Source organism: Motacilla alba, chromosome 1, assembly GCF_015832195.1.
Source record: "Motacilla alba alba isolate MOTALB_02 chromosome 1, Motacilla_alba_V1.0_pri, whole genome shotgun sequence".
In the NCBI taxonomy this organism is placed as follows: domain Eukaryota; kingdom Metazoa; phylum Chordata; class Aves; order Passeriformes; family Motacillidae; genus Motacilla; species Motacilla alba.
In genome coordinates, this window is record NC_052016.1 from 4,552,434 (window position 1) to 4,568,103 (window position 15,670).

At 48.7% G+C, this 15,670-nt stretch overlaps 1 protein-coding gene across 8 annotated transcripts in view; it reads left to right on the forward strand.

The window, feature by feature from the left end:
• Nucleotides 1–15,670, forward strand: part of PDE9A (phosphodiesterase 9A) — a 52,258-nt gene that overhangs the window by 14,607 nt on the left and 21,981 nt on the right. Inside the window, exons 1-6 of one of the 8 annotated variants that reach the window (XM_038147086.1) lie at nucleotides 1,884–1,906; nucleotides 2,046–2,123; nucleotides 3,000–3,043; nucleotides 9,650–9,704; nucleotides 10,562–10,632; nucleotides 15,032–15,116. In XM_038147086.1, the coding sequence (XP_038003014.1) occupies nucleotides 2,083–2,123; nucleotides 3,000–3,043; nucleotides 9,650–9,704; nucleotides 10,562–10,632; nucleotides 15,032–15,116 (296 nt within the window). In that variant the 5' untranslated portion in view covers nucleotides 1,884–1,906; nucleotides 2,046–2,082. Of the gene's footprint in view, nucleotides 1–1,883; nucleotides 1,907–2,045; nucleotides 2,124–2,999; nucleotides 3,044–7,745; nucleotides 8,065–8,154; nucleotides 8,385–8,415; nucleotides 9,480–9,649; nucleotides 9,705–10,561; nucleotides 10,633–11,452; nucleotides 14,844–15,031; nucleotides 15,117–15,670 lie in introns of those variants that run through there. The other 7 variants (XM_038147076.1, XM_038147107.1, XM_038147117.1 and 4 more) reach the window with 7 other exon arrangements.

Below are 15,670 nucleotides of genomic sequence, written 5' to 3' on the forward strand. Positions count from 1 at the left end.
TATCTCCAAATCCATTGCCCAGGCCATGCATTTCCTAATTTATGTTGTCTTGCAAAGTCCTTGCATCCCTCCTGCTCTAATTTTCCATTTGGGGAAAATCCAGACAGGATTTGTTCCCTTCAACCTCAAGAGCAGTGTCCAGCTGAAACCTCAGTGCTAAAAGGGGTCCAGGGTCACGGGAGGGTGTGTGGGAAAGGCTGGGATGTGGTGTACGGTGTAACATCCATCCATCCATCCATCATCCATCCATCCATCCATCATCCATCCATCATCCATCCATCCATCCATCCATCCATCCATCCATCCATCATCCATCCATCCATTCATCCATCATCCATCCATCCACCCATCCATCCATCCATCCATCATCCATCCATCCATCCATCCATCATCCATCCATCCATCCATCCATCCATCCATCATCCATCCATCCATTCATCCATCATCCATCCATCCACCCATCCATCCATCCATCCATCATTCATCCATCCATCCATCCATTCATCCATCCATCCATCCATCCATCCATCCATCCATCCATCCTCCATCCATCATCCATCCGTCCATCATCCATCCATCATCCATCCATCATCCATCATCCATCATCCATCCATCATCCATCTATCCATCCATCATCCATCATCCATCCATCATCCATCATCCATCCATCCATCCATCCATCCATCCATCTGTCCGTCCATCATCCATCCATCCATCCATCCATCCATCCATCCATCCATCCATCATCCATCCATCCATCCATCCGTCCATCATCCATCCATCATCCATCCATCCACCCATCCATCCATCATACATCTATCCATCCATCATCCATCATCCATCCATCCATCCATCATCCATCATCCACCCATCCATCCATCCATCCATCCATCCATCCATCCATCCATCATCCATCCATCCATCCATCCATCCATCATCCATCCATCCATCCATCCATCCATCCATCCATCCATCCATCCATCATCCATCCATCATCCATCCATCCATCACCTCTGCAGCACCTCCAGGCAGTGGAGCAGGGGAGGGAAGCCCCTCAATCATCTCCAGATCCCTCAATCCCCTCTGGAAGGGGGATATCTGCTGTCTGCATAAGGCCCTGGAGCAGCACGGGCTGCTCCAACAAGGCAAAGTTGTTATCTCAGGGCACACAACTTTACAGTACAGGAAAAGTGCAGGAGGAAAATAAGGCAGCCTTTTAATCGTGGTTTTACTGCATGACTCCAGCTCTGGGGATGGAAAGATAAAGTTGAATTTGCATAAGCTGCTGGACAGAATTAAAGCCCTTTGCTGTTTGTTCTATTTCCTCCCATTTGACATTAGAGAGGTTAACTACTCTCATTTTCCTGTGAGGTCAAAGACTTCCACTCCATCACCCAGGAAACTTTGTTCAGCAGTTTTAATCATTCACAGCCAGGGTGTTCACTGCATATTTGGCATTTTATTTTCGTCAGAAGATTTTCAAAGGAAAATTGCATTTCAACCAGGATCCTGGAGCCAAAGTAAACCTCCAAGGTTTACATCTGAGCCTATGAGATCACCCTTAGCATGGTAATTAAAAAAGAAAAAGACCCCATATTCAGCAAGACACTTGGTTTGTTTTGTTGTTTTTTTTTTTTTTGTTTTGGTAAATGAGTAACTAAATAATTTCAAGACATTCATAGCACCAAAAGTCATTTGTATGGTATGAGTCAATAGGTAGCTGCTGAGTCAATGTGTCACAAAATACAGCTTTTTACCAGAAATTATTATTCAATGAGTCAAAAGAATAAATGAATTAGCAGGGAGCAAGGTCTGCTCTGAGATCAAAAATTATCACACTTCACATTTTACATGGGTGAAGCATCGAGTCTACCCTGCTCTGGGCTTTGACTCTTTCTGCTCTGAGGTAACAGAGGTGCCAGGCCAGGAGCAAGGAGAAAAGATGCATCTGCAGGAGGGAAGATGGCTCTGCATCACATGCAGCAGCACAGAATCCCAGCTGGCATTTCTAGGTCAAATAACCCTCTTTGGAACTTGCTTTTCAGGAACACGACCATCTCCCTCCTGACAGCAGACAACTGCATGGTGTCCATTGATCCCACGATGCCTGCAAACACAGAGAGGTGAGCCCTGCTGCCACCTGCTCCTCCAGAACAGGCTCAGCCCCAAGGCGAGGGAGGGGGTTGCCTGCAGAAGGTTTTTGTGTGCACTGGGAGGTGAGCAGAGGGAGAGGGATGGCAGGAAGAAATCTGTCCTGGCCTGTAGCACATGTGCTGGTAGGGAAAATTTTTACTTGTTAAAGCAGGAGTAATTGTCTTAGGGAAAAAAAATACTGCTTTTAGGTGTTTAGTGTAGAACATCTGTTCCCATCCCTCCCTGCTTGCTGTTCAAGCTCTGTTGTTCCCCCACTCCTGATTGCTCTGCTAGGGCACAACCAGCAGATTACTGGAAAATCAAACCCAAAAGCCTGTGATGGGTGATGAGTTTAGGTCTCTTCATTGCTGGCTTTGGCCCATATTTCATGATGACTTTTCAATGCTATTGCCTTTATTGATACTGTGTGGTGCAGCCCCAGCAGCTGGGAGGGAGCTCCTGCACAGGACAGTGCACAAACACAGAGCAAAAAGAGGTTGTGGCTGCCCCGTGCCTGGAAGTGTCCAAGGCCAGGCTGGACAGGGCTCTGAGCAGCCTGGCATGCTGGAAGGTGTCCCTGCCCATGGCAAAGGGCTGAACTGGATGATTTTTAAAGTCCCTTCCAACCCAAACCATGCTAGTGTTCTGTTTCTAAATCAGAGAATCCAATAATTCTGTTTCTAAATTCTCTGTAAATCCGAGGGTTGTGTGTTCAGAAAAAGTGCCCATTGCTTACTCAAACTCACAGGTTTTAAGAGAGCTTGGAATATCTTCAGATACTTCTTTGTACTTCTCAGGGAGCACAGATGTGCAATACAAACTGCATTTTGAGTGTTGCTAACATCAACCCTCTGTGGCTCTTCCAGGTCTCCATACAAAGTGATACCAGTTATGACTGAGCAGCTCTCAGGTAAAATGACCCTTTTGAGCTGAATCTACTAAAGCTGAATGAAGTAAAGCTGAATTTGCAAACATTTGGATGTGGAAATTATGCGGCCATGAGGCAAAAACCTTAAGATGTGGGTGTCATGGTTGTAGCTGCAGCAGAATAAGAAGTGTTTGATCACAGTGTTCTGCAGGAAAGCTTAAAAAATGTGCCTGAATTTCAATGAATTTGAGGATCAGGTGAATGGCTGAGCCCAGGGAACTCTCCCAGTGCCTTGCTCTGGTCTGACTCAGCACTCCTGATGCCCTGGGGAAAGCCTTGCATGGAGCAGTGGGGGTTTTTCAGGCAAGAAAAATGAAAGCGTGTCCTGCAGTGTTTTGTTAAACCTGCCCATTTCTCTGCTGGAAAGCTGAGCACAACATTTGAGCCTCGTGTTATTTCCACATGGCTGAGGATAGAACTTAATTTCTGTTGTGGGCATGGTAGCTCTAAGTGTGATAAATATTTAAATTCACCTGACAAGATTAAAGAGGGCCTGGGTGAAAGAACACATCTGGAGCACGTCCCCCAGCCACAGGCAGGGCTGGAGTGCCACTCCTCCCACTTCTCCTTGCTGTCAGTATCATGCTCTCAGACACTGGAGCAGAACTTTGGCTTGGGGCAATTCCTGTGAGCATCTGGCTGGTGGTTTCTGTCATCTGTGCAGCTGCAGAGTCTCCTGCCGCTTACATCAGGGCAGCCTGGACGCTCTGGAGCCACAAGGAGAGGCTGGCAGGGCTGCAGCAGGAGAGGAGACATCAGCTGGGGACACTCCTTGGAGCAGTCAAGTGGGAAGATAGGAGAGATGAACGGCAAGAGGTTGTGATTGTCCTGGAAACACAGAACAGGAGTGAGACAGAAAGCCTGGGGCTGGAAAAAGTGGTGTGCAGGAGTGGGTGAGATTGCTGGGATAGGAGAGATGGTGTTTTGGTGGTCCCACCTCATCTTCTGGCTCAGGGTCCTGAATTCTGGATGGAGACAGAGTGTCTGACAGCACTGTGTCTTCTAAAGGGGAGGCACAGGGAACTGAGGCTGTTCTCTGAGGCATCTGTCTTGGCAGAAACATCTGGAAAGGAGGATGAGCGAGGCCAGAGAGGCAACAGCAGGGAGATTGTGCAGGGAGCAAAGGTGAGCAGAGAGCAAAGAGAGCACAGAGGGTAGGGAACAGGGAAGAAGCTACTCACAGAGAGATTTGTGACAAGCCATAAACAAATCCCATGTCAGTGATTGCCAGAAGGAGGTAGTCACAGCCAGGGGACACGTGTGACTGCAAAGGGGAAGAAGCTGTCTGCCAGACTGTTTCCTTGTTGTGACAAACCCTGCTGCAGCAGCAGCATCACTCTCCTGGTCTGGGAGTACACAGTTTGCATTATCACAGGAGAAAAGGTGGGGTGGAGCACGTGGCTCTGTGTCCCTGCTGCTGTGAGTAACCTGTCTCCAACTGCCATGGGGCCAGCATGGCTCCAGCAGGGAACACCACAGAGTTATACCAGCTGGGAAACTGACTGAGGGGCTTTCTAGAAAATATACTCATTTTTGAATGTGGTTTTCTTTTTACTTCCCTAACATGAAGCTAGCAGTATATTTTTATAGGACCGTGGATGACTTTTCACACTCTCCCAAGGCCCTCATTTTTCATCCCCAGCTGACAGTACATGGCTCTGCTTTGTGCTGAGCACAGCTCACTGTGTCAGCAAGATCTCTCTTCACTCCATGCATTTCATAAAACAAGGATTTCCAAAGATCTGAGCTGAAAAGGGCAAGAAAAATTCTGGCCATAGACTGTCAAAACATAAGACAGAGTCTGCTATGGAAAGAGGAAGAAAGTTGAGCTGAGTGTGATGGAACTAATGTTCCTTGGTATCTTTTTCTCTTTCACAAGGCTTGTCATTAATCTTAAGCATTCCTGACATTTTGCTGACAGTAGGAAGAATAAACAGAGTGGGAAATTGTTCCTTTTCATTAAAAGAAAAAAAAAATCCCAGCTCTGTTCTGTTCTTCACTTCTCACACAACTCTGCCTGCATCATTCTGCTTCCCAGAGCAGCTCATCCAAACAGGTGCCAAAAAGGGGGTCACCCCAATTTTCACAGTGGTGGGAGGTAATGCACCTCTTTCAGCAGTCTCCCAGGCAGCTGCAGGAGAATGACACAGGGAACAGAGGTGGGACTGGGAAGTATAATCCTTAGGGAGGAAAAACATCAGCAGTGGCTTCTATCCAGCAGAGGAGATATCCACTGGAGTCCTGCGAAGAAACAGTTCTTCATTTCCTGGCCATAGTCATGGGAGAGGGTTGGAAATAAAAACATTATTATTCCAGAGAGTGTTGGATGCAGCAGCCATGGATGTGTCAAGGGTCAGCTGTCTGCAAGTGTTAGGATTAGGGTGAGGGTGAGGGTTGGAGTCAGAATCAGGATCAGGATTAGGGTCAGGGTCAGGGTTAGGGTCAGGGTCAGAGTTAGGGTTAGGGTTAGAGGAGGCCCAAGCTGGCTGGCTCAGAGCCTGTGAAGCTGCTGGATCACACTCTGTCCCTCCTCCTATGGCCCTGGAGCAGAAGATACATGGCTATCCATGCAGAGCATCAAAACCCCTGTGGCAAACCCTTTTCTCTGTGGTATTTTAATTTCCAAACCCATTGAATGAGCATCCTCTCCCTCCCACCAGCAGAAGAGCTCTGGTCTGTGTCCTCCTGGTGAAACAGGCTCACAACTCACAAATTGATGGCTGTGTTGTTGCTCTAATTAGCAGGGTTCAGGCACTTATAGATTTGACAGGGGTGACAATTAAATGAACAAGCCCTATTAGCAGCACCCTCTTGAGAGATAAAATTGAAGTCTGTTGCGTTTCTGATAGTGCAGAGAAAGGACCTGTTGTGGAGTCAAAAGTGAGCCTGACCCTCTGTGATCCTGACAGGGCAGGAAAACATTCACAGGGGCTTTCCTACTGCTCCAAAGTTCGGGCAGCAAAGGCCAGCAGTGGCTGCACTGGGATGGTTTTCCCCCTGGATGATTCAATACCTGAGATCTTGTGTGGTTTGGTATTGGTGAAACAACAGAAGCTTGTCACTGGGTCTAAATCTTCTTATTCTGGCATCTCTCCCGTCTCCTGTTCATGCTCTCAGCTCTGGCAAGACTGAGGAGGCAGAGACTGGGAGAGAAAAATCCTCCTCCCACTGCTGCTCCTTACGTGCATCCCACATGGATGCGTGCATTGGGATGTGGCCAGCTCCTTCGGGAGTGCTCACCTGATGGGGAATTTGCATGCAACAGCCCAAATTAACCTGAGCTGTGAATTACATGGATCTGGGGCTCCATATGACAGATTCATGGATGTGGGCTTGGGCTTGAAATCCACCCCTTCCCGAGGCTTTTGTCCACCTGGCCGCTTGTGGGGTTTTTTTAATTACTCTTTTAATTATTCTGACTGCCCTGATCCAAGCAAACCACAGAAAGTGAAATGCAGACAGAAGCCTGAGCCAGAGGCAGAAACATTTGTGAGAAACAGGACGGCCTGATGCTGGCAGGGAAAGGGAGATGCCCGTGCCCTCCCAGCCTTGCTTGGCCAAAGCAGAAAAGCCAGGGGGAAGCCAAGCCACCCCCCCAACCCCAGGGACTCCGTGCCCACAGCCTGTTGAGGCTGGCAGGGTGGCAAAGGGAGCCACGAGAGTGGGAGGATGGAGGTGGCTCCCTGGCCGTGATCCCAGAGGGTGAGAGGGTAGAGGAAGAGGTACTGCTGGGCAGGGTGGCGCGAGGCACGGGGTGCCTGCCAGTGGGTAATAAACCATCTGTGCCAGGGCAGCTCGCTTGAGCTGCTCAGCGTGCCCCTGGTGCCAGGCTGGCAGGGAAGGTGTGCTCTCCCTGCCAGCCTCCCACCCGGCCGCGGCGGGAGCCGCAGGAAAAAAACCCTGCTGCCGTTTCCCCCCACACCTGCTTTCTTCCCAAAACCTGCTGGAGACGAGGCAGAACAGCTCCTTTCTCCACGGTGTCCTGGCCAAGCTCCCTGCCGAGCTTGGCACAGGCCATAGGGCAAAGAGCAGGAGTGCCTGTGCCCGCAGCCAGCAGGGCACTGAGCCCTGGGGAGCCTGGGGAAGCCTGAGCTGGCCTGGCCCAGGCCAGCATTAACCATTGCAGCATCTTCTGGGGGGTTCTAGTTGTCACTTGGCAGCTGCAAAACACCCAGAGGGTCGTGCAAAAAAAGCTGACTCGCCGAACACCTGCATTTGTAAATATTGCTCTTCTGCAGTGAGGGTGGGAGGTGAGGGGTTTTTGGGGGATGCTGCAACAGGACCCTCAGCGCAGCACCCAGGGCTGCTGCCAGTGCTGCTTGCAGCAGGATTTCCTTTTCAGAGAGGGAATCGCAGCAAAACAAAGGAAGCAATCCAAGGTAAAAGGTATCTGTGTGAACCTGGAGCTTCAGCCCTGCCCAGAGGTATTAAAAAAAAGAAGGCAGAGGGTAATGAAGGGAGCAAAAGCACACTTAGCCCTCCTGTTTTACAAAGGATGGCACAAACAAGACTGAATTATGCCAGAGCAGTGTCTCATTTTCTTCAGAACACGGGGTTACCAGAGGTCTTCCCCTCGGGAAGGAACAGGGCAGAGAAATGGATCTTTGTCTCTTTAAGATGAGGCGAGCTGCCACTCTTAGTCATATATCTTTACTGCACCCTAGGGTTATAAAAACATACATCTTCATTTTGAAAGTCTTTTATTACATCCATAAACATCAGATTGCAGCTGACTGTTCCCTGGATGGGAATTTCTTAGTGCTCCGAGTGAGTTTTGACAGGGGGAGGGAGTGAAAGTAAGATTGTTGGGTTTTTTTTGTTGTTTTTTTTTTTTTTTTTTTTTACTGGAACAGTGTTTATAGGGAACTTGTCAGTCTCTGGCATGCTCCAGCCACTGTCAGAGGGCTGAGCAGCATCGAAGGGAGAGGACATAGGTTTCTCTGCTTTCTCTGCTTGTTTTCCCCCTATTTTTGGACTCTGTGCCATCCCAGGTGCTGCCCACGGTAAGTTTTCCTCCTCTCTCTTAAATAGGACGCGGCGTTTGCTTTGTTTCAGCGCTTGGGTTTTGTGAGAAAACTGGAAAATGGGTCTCCGTGAGAAGAACCAATCTCTGTTTTCTCTGCTAGCCACTCCGCTGGGAGCTGGGGGGTTGAAAAAGGGAAATAAAAGAGGGAATTAGATCTGAGACTTTCAGAGCACAGAGTGCTTGCTCCAGTTTTGAGGCACAGGGGGTAACAGGCAAATTGTTTTGACCGGTGATGGGAATGCTCTTGACGAGTATTGCTGACATCTCTTACACCCGAATCGCAAATCCTTTCAACAGGTACAAGAGCTATTATTTAGAAATAAATGGCAAATGCTGGGCTGTATTTCTGTCTGATGTGTTTTGCCTGGGTGATTGCGCTTGCGAGGTGTTGTGTTCCCTCGGGGAAGGACAAGAAGTGGCTGCAGAAATGCCGTCGGGTGTTTCTGTGTGGGGTATAAATAGGTGCTCTGTAATCTGCGGCGTGTTTATGAGTGCTTCCTTTCCTTGGGCATGCCCCCAGTGCAGGAATCCCTGCAGCACTTTGGGGCAGTTTGCATTAGCTGCTGGGGGAAAGAGGGAACAATCCCAAAACAGCATCTCGGGGCTCAGCAAAGGTGATTTGTGCTTCCCCTTTCTGTGTGGACATGTTAAATGAAGGGAAAACATTGCTGTCATTCTTCTTCCTTCCTAAAGTGTGCTGTCCCTTGAAATCTAGGATCCTGCTTTGAGGGATTGTTTGCTTTTCCTTGTGCTGGGAATTGCAGTCCTGTGATTATCTTGGGAAGGGGCTGGGGCTTCATCAGCCTGACTTTCCTGAGCCAGCAGAAGATTCTGAGAGCCCACGAGGGCTCCCAGTGTGGCCACTGCTGCAGGAACTCAGGGAACAATGGGATCCTGACAGGATCCCTGTGGCAGCTCCGTCCAAGCTGCGTTCTCAGGGAAAAAGGGGCTGGGAAACTTGTACCCTGCTGTGTCCATCCCACAAACCAGGAAGGGCAGACCTCATTCTGCAGGGACAGCACTTTGACATCTCGTGTTTGCCTAGAGTTTATGCAAGGCAGCACAATCCTTAGGCATTTGCACCAGAAAAAAAAAAAAAAAATCAGTCTCCAGGATAAAACTGAAAGGCAGGCTGGGTTTTATTCTGTGTTCATGAGCTGTGGTGGTGTTCGTGGGCACTCTGCCGCAGAGTGCTGGTGGTGTAGAGACACTGAGTGTGATCAGGAACTTTCAAAAGCCAGGTGGGATTCTGGGTGTCTCACCCAGGGTCTGTGAAAGGGTCTCCTCTCCAGAAAGTGCTGCCTTAAAACAAGGCACCTCTCACAGACCCAGCCTCCCAAAAATAAAACTTCTGAGAAACCCTGGCTGTAATCTGCATGGAGAGGAAGGCAGGTGAGACAAGGAGTCATTCCCAAACCCTGTCACTCTTCAAAGGACCAAAACAATTTTTTGGCCTCACCATCAGAACTGGAAGCCTGGGGACACCACTTTGCAGAAGGGCTGAGGGCAGCTTCTTTCCTTTCTTTTTTTTCTATCATGTCTTCCTTCTGTTTTTTTCTCAGAGAAAGAAGAATTGTTCCAGAATTTATTGGGACAGATTGCTGAGCAGTTCTCGAGGTAAGAAACTGAACATCATTATTAATTTAAAATGCTATTTCTTTTATCAGCCTGAAGTGAAATTTTCACAGGAGGCAGAGGGGCATTTAAGACATCTTTCAAATCCCACTCTGCCTGCCAAATTTAGGTCTGGGACACATTATTTCCTGCTGACAGCAATACAGTAGCTCAAACCAAAAGCAATTTCAGTGATTATCTTTGATCTAAAAAGGAGATCAAGTAGTAAGTGCTCCTTCCCTCTTAGGAAGCAAAAGAAATGCTTCTTCTTTGAGCAGTCAAATCATCAGATTTGTTTCATTTTCCCCTTTATCACCCAAAAATGTCTCTCCTCAGAGAGGATTTCTCAACATCTGTGTAGCTGCTTATTTAATCCCAGCTGGTTTCAATAAGACAGATCAGTCCCAGCACAGCCCAGCGAGTCAGCAGCGTAACTGGGCAGGAGGGGAGGAGGTTTCGGAGTGTGCAGACACCAAGACGCTGCTCTTGGACAATTATGAATTACCAATTGAACAATTAGCAATTTAACTTTGCTTCCCTGGGGGGGGGGGGGGGGGGGGGGGGGGTACAGTAGCAAGTCACTGCTGAGAGAGGGGCATGTGAAGTGTTGTAGAGCCACAGGACATCCCCAGGGCCATAAAAAAAAATCCTGTTAATTTTTCTGAAAATTAAACCTGGGAGTATTTTCTGCCCCAGTGTTAGCTTTTCCATGGAAAATTTGCTTTTCCTTATGACAAGCGTGGGCTGGGCAGACCAATCATAGAGACACAAACATGGACATTGCTAGCAGAAGTCCTTAGCACCTCGGGTAGGTAGAGCATTAAATGTATAACATTAATACATGAGGGTTTTCTTTCCAGGGTTTTTAAAATCAATGAACTGAAAACGGAAGTAGCTAATCACTTGGCAATGCTGGAGAAAAAGGTTGAATGTGAGTGTCCCTTTATTCCTATCCCAGTGGGAACTGGTGCCTTGTGACCTCGGACCTGTCCTGCTCCTCCACTTTCTCTAATCCCTTGTAATTTGGCCAACTTTGAGCCCCAATGGCCACAGGTCAGCCCGTGGTGATGGTGGGGATGGTGGGAGCCTGTGGTGGCACTGGTGTGGGGACCAGGGTGGGCTGGCTGGTGCTGCCAGCATCCAGAGCTCCTCCTGTCCTCCCTCTGAGGGGCTGCTGAGCCCTCCACTGAGCTTTGGGGCTGGGGCCACCTCCTGCTGTTCCCATGCCCCTGTGGCAGAGGGTCTCCACCACCCCTCTCCCCATCTCCACCTCCCAGCCCCTGGCCAGCCCTCCCATGTCCCCCATGGCCCAGGTGTCTGTCACCTCCTGCACCCAGCAGTGACCTCCCCATCCTTCTGCACCCCCTGATCCTCTAACTCTGGGGAACCTGATCTGTTTGATCCATAATTCCAGGGGGTAACACCCTCCTTCTGCTGTCAGTCCCATCCCCCACAGAATTCCAGAATCACTGGGTTGGAAGAGACCTCCAAGATCATTGAGTCCAACCCAGCCCCAGCACCTCAACTCAACCCTGGCACCCAGTGCCACATCCAGGCTTTGTTAAACACACCCAGGGATGGGGACTCCACCACCTCCCTGGGCAGCCATTCCAGAACTTTATCTCTCTTCCTGGGAAAAGCTTTTTCCTGCTATCCAGCCTGTATTTCCCTTGGTGCAGCTCAAGGCTGTGCCCTGTGGTTGTGTCAGTGCTGCCTGGAGAAAGAGCCCAGCCCCAGCTGAGCACAGGCACCTTTCAGGAGCTGTGAGAGTGATGAGGGCAGCCCTGAGTCTCCTTTTCTCCAGGCTGAGCACCCCCAGATCCCTCAGCCATTTCTTGCATCATAACATGACCATATTGTTACAGTGCAACAGCCAAATTCAATTCACCCGGTCCATGAGCTCCTTTCCTGGTGTTTTGGGTTGTTTTGTTCCCCCTCGTGCAGTTTCTGAGTTGTTTCAGTACATTAGGCAGAGCTCAGGTCCCAGAGAGGCAGGGAAAGGGCATGAGTAAGGTGCTGCCATCCAATTTTGACTTCAAACCCCCTGTCCTTGAGGATGCTCCTTGAGGATGCTCAGCGTTGAAGTCAGGAGCAGGGAGAGCCTTTCCCAGCACTACAGCTGCAGAAAGAACTTTCCCACTAGAGCTGGCTGGGAAAAAAAAAAAAAAGAGTTTCTGGTTCCTGAAAGTTCCCCTGACCAGAAGCTACCTTGACCCTGCAGCTGCTCAGGGAGACTGATCCCTTTGTCAGCAGAGAGAGGAAGAAATGTCCTTATTTGAAGAGCAGCTGCAGGGAAGCCTCTCCCTGGGGCCACCCCAGCCTCAGGCTCCTGGTGCTGAGGGATGTCCATGGAGGGGCCAACCTGCAGCTTGCCTAGCCCCCAGAAAGGAACCCAGGTATGAATTCCTCCCTGCCTGTTTGGCTGCTGCTTCTCCCGAGCCTCTGCTGGTTTATTCTTTGACCCAAAAAAAAAAGAAAAAAAAAGAGGAAAGAAAAATAAGCTCAGTCACTCTGCGTTTTCAGTGAAACTTCTGCCCAGCTCCATTCCTCAGGGCTAAATGCCATGGATTAGAGCAAATGAGGTAAGCTGAGGGTCTTTGTATCCCCTTGGCAGCCCAAGAAAGCAACAATCCCAGGCAGCTAGGGGCTGCTTTTGGCCTCTGGTGAGCCCCTGGGACCCCTGGCACACACTCTGCCTCTCAACACTGGCAGCTCAAGGCACAGGAGGGAGATAACCAAAGCATTCATGCCATTCCTAGCAGGAAAAATCTGAGCACCTGCCCACTCCAGCACTTTATTTAGTGCTGGTTTAGGGAAGGCAGCATGCCCAGAGCTGCTGGGCCGTGCAGGTGGACTGAGTTCACTCAGTTCTCTCCCTGAGTGGGTCCCACTGCTGATGGAACCAGCGGCTGATGGAGCAATCTGTGGGAAGGAGCTCCCTGGGCTGCCTGTCTGCTCCAAGTCAGACTTCCAGAGTTTGCAACAGAGCCCAGTCTGCAGCATTCTGAAATAATTCCCTGGGCTGTCGTGTTTAAGAAGCAAAACCGTGGGAGAGAGGGAGTGTCCAACCTCCCTGCTTGAGCTGGGCTCCCCGAGGTTGCTCTGAGAGCAATGTTTCACTGCTGGATTCAGCCCAAGGATTTCTTTAGACAGCACAGGGTCTTTGCAGAAGGTATTTCTCGCTGCAGAATAATGTAATGGGCCCTTAATCAGTGCACATGACATGGCCATTTATCATTTGCAAGCCAAATGTGGAGAGAATTGTGCTTTTATTTTGCCTTTTCTCCTGCCTCCTTCGAAGATCCCTTTTCCACCACTTCCACATGTGCTCTCCAGGATTCCTTCCCCAGAGGGGACGTGTGTGTGTGGGGATAAGTGCTCATGACAGCACTACATCTGCACCTCACATGAAATGTTCTCAGCTTCCTTCCCATTCCTGCCTCGAGACCTCACCAGAGATGTGTTTTCAGGCAGCCAAATCTTATAGCTGATTTTTAAATCCCAGCTAAAGCTTGTCACTTCCCCTTGGAAAATGAGCCCTTGCAGAGCAAGCGCTGGGAATACTTTGTCCCGTGGCTTGACTTACTCTGCACACAAGAATAAGGAAGCTGGCAAAAAAAAAACCCTTTGCAATTTGTAAGCACTTCACATCTACCTTAAGAAAATAATTATGTAAATTCTCTGCTCCCCCAGAGAGATTTGGGATGAAAACCGAAGAGATGCAACACAAAAAAAAAAAATGCTCAGGGCTGCCATTTTACACCAGAACTCCTCTTCTCCCTGCAGTTGCCTGCCCCACTTCCCTGTCACTGATAACTCTGCTTGGCTCCCACTGCTTCAAACAGGCACTGGCCACCAATTGGACATCTTGGCAAATGGAATTTCTCCCAGGTGAATGCACCAGCGTGGTACAGAGCAGCACAGGGCCTGCAGGTCAGCTACAGCTGACCATCAGCAGCTGAGCAAAGCACCCCAAAAAGTGCAGGCAGGTATCCAGAACAAAGATATCCAATGAGCAGGACAGCAGCTTGCCTGCATCGTCACACTGTGATCACCCAAAGAAATTGCCTGTAGCAATGACAGACGAACAAATATAAATGTCTAGGTGGGATTTTTAAGAGAGCATCCCTGTTAACAAACATAAACTAACCCCCTTTCCCTTTCCTCTCCTTATATGTGGAATTCTGGGCTTAGTTCAGACACAGCTCTTTCCCTTTTCCCAGTTCCAGCTGCAGTCTTGGTTGTTGCTCTCATAAAGGTAAACAAAACTGAGGTCTCTGCTTATCTCCAGAGCTGTGCCCTTCAAGGCAGGGCTTTATCACTTGCTCTCCAGATAAGTATGATCCAGACTGTGATTTTCTAAGAAAGTTGCTGAATACTGATTTTCCGACGGCACGTTCCCCAAACCATGGCTCATCCGTGCAAACAACGGGTCCAGTAAACAAATGAGCTGTGAAATGATGGCATGTGAATGACATGCGGTAATAAAAGGTGCTGTGTCCTTGATCACACTGGCAGTTCAACGAGGGGGAAAGAAAAGGGAGAATTATTATCACACTCTTGCTGCGTTGGGCTCTCTCAGCTATGGGGAATAAAGTGCCCCGCTGCATAAAAAGGCAATCAAACTTTTTTGCCTCGTGGCTCTCACAATTACACGCAGGAGGGAAATATTGGATTTTCTGTGCTGCATGTAGAAATAACCTTCGATTACAGAATTGATTTGCAAAAAGAAGTGACAGGATTTCAATAATTAAAAAAAAAGAAAAAAAAAGAAAAAAAATCTATAGTTAGAGCTGAATTTTCAACATTTTCCTCTCCCTCCTGCATTCTCACTTTGGTTTTTCTGTATCCAGCAATGCCTCTCAGAGCTCCTTAATGCTCTGCATGAACTTCTGAATTAAAACCTTTTATCTTAATGGGAATTCTAATCCTACTGGGACGTGTTTGCGCAGCCCTGCTTATCATCCCATCACGGGAGTGGGGCTTTTTCCTGCTCAGGATTTCCTCTGATTCCTGCTCTGCAAGCCGAGGAGTGAAGGCACCAGAAGAGCTGCCTGCTGCTGTGCAGAAGCTGAGATGTTATAGCCATTGAGTGAATCAAAGCCCTGTGGCTGTTATCTGCATTGGCAGCAGAGAATTCCTGTGGGTTTCCAAGATCTCCTCTGGCTTTGGCAGCACCTGCACGTGGGAGAGCCCGGGCAGCCTGTGGGAGCTGCTGCCTCGCTGGATAACCCCACTGGCAGAGCTCCCTGAAATTTTGCACCATTGTGAAACCAGACCCTGCGACTTTTCACCATGGTAACGCCCCTGTTGTTTCCCTTTGTTGACAGTGGAAGGCCTGAAAGTGGTGGAGATTGAGAAATGCAAGCGTGACATTAAAAAGATGAGGGAGGAAATGGCAGCAAGAAGCAGCAGGTAAGTTATGCTTGGCACCCAACCACAGAAGTGTCTGCTTTCAAACCCTAATGCAACATTTCCACAGAATTATCTCCTGGGCTTAGAAGTAAAAGAGCAAGGAAACCAATAACCACCAAGGACAGTGGCTTTAATTTACCGTTTGAAGATTTATAGCCATTCACAAGTTAAATTAGCTTGGGCCATGGGAATAGAGAAAAAGGTCTTGGGAGTTATTTGTCACCATATAGAATGGGAATTCTTCATCCAGATTTACTGGCAGAGAGAGAATGGGAAAAGAACTTCTGCACATTGCAGCTTTGGTTGGGAACCAGTTAGCACTCGAATCAGCTCCAATATATTCTGGGAAATTACCAAATAAATATGTAGCAGCTCCTCTAATTATGATCTCATGCTATTGTAAATCACCCGTTTCAAATTCAATGAGAAATTGGGAATTTACATTCTAATGCAAGGGCTCATTGTGATGGTGGAGCTGGGTTTGGCTGTAATTAAAACAGCAGCAGAAAAAAATTGCATTTCCTACGGTGCGTGGTCTCAGCTGGAAAATGGCC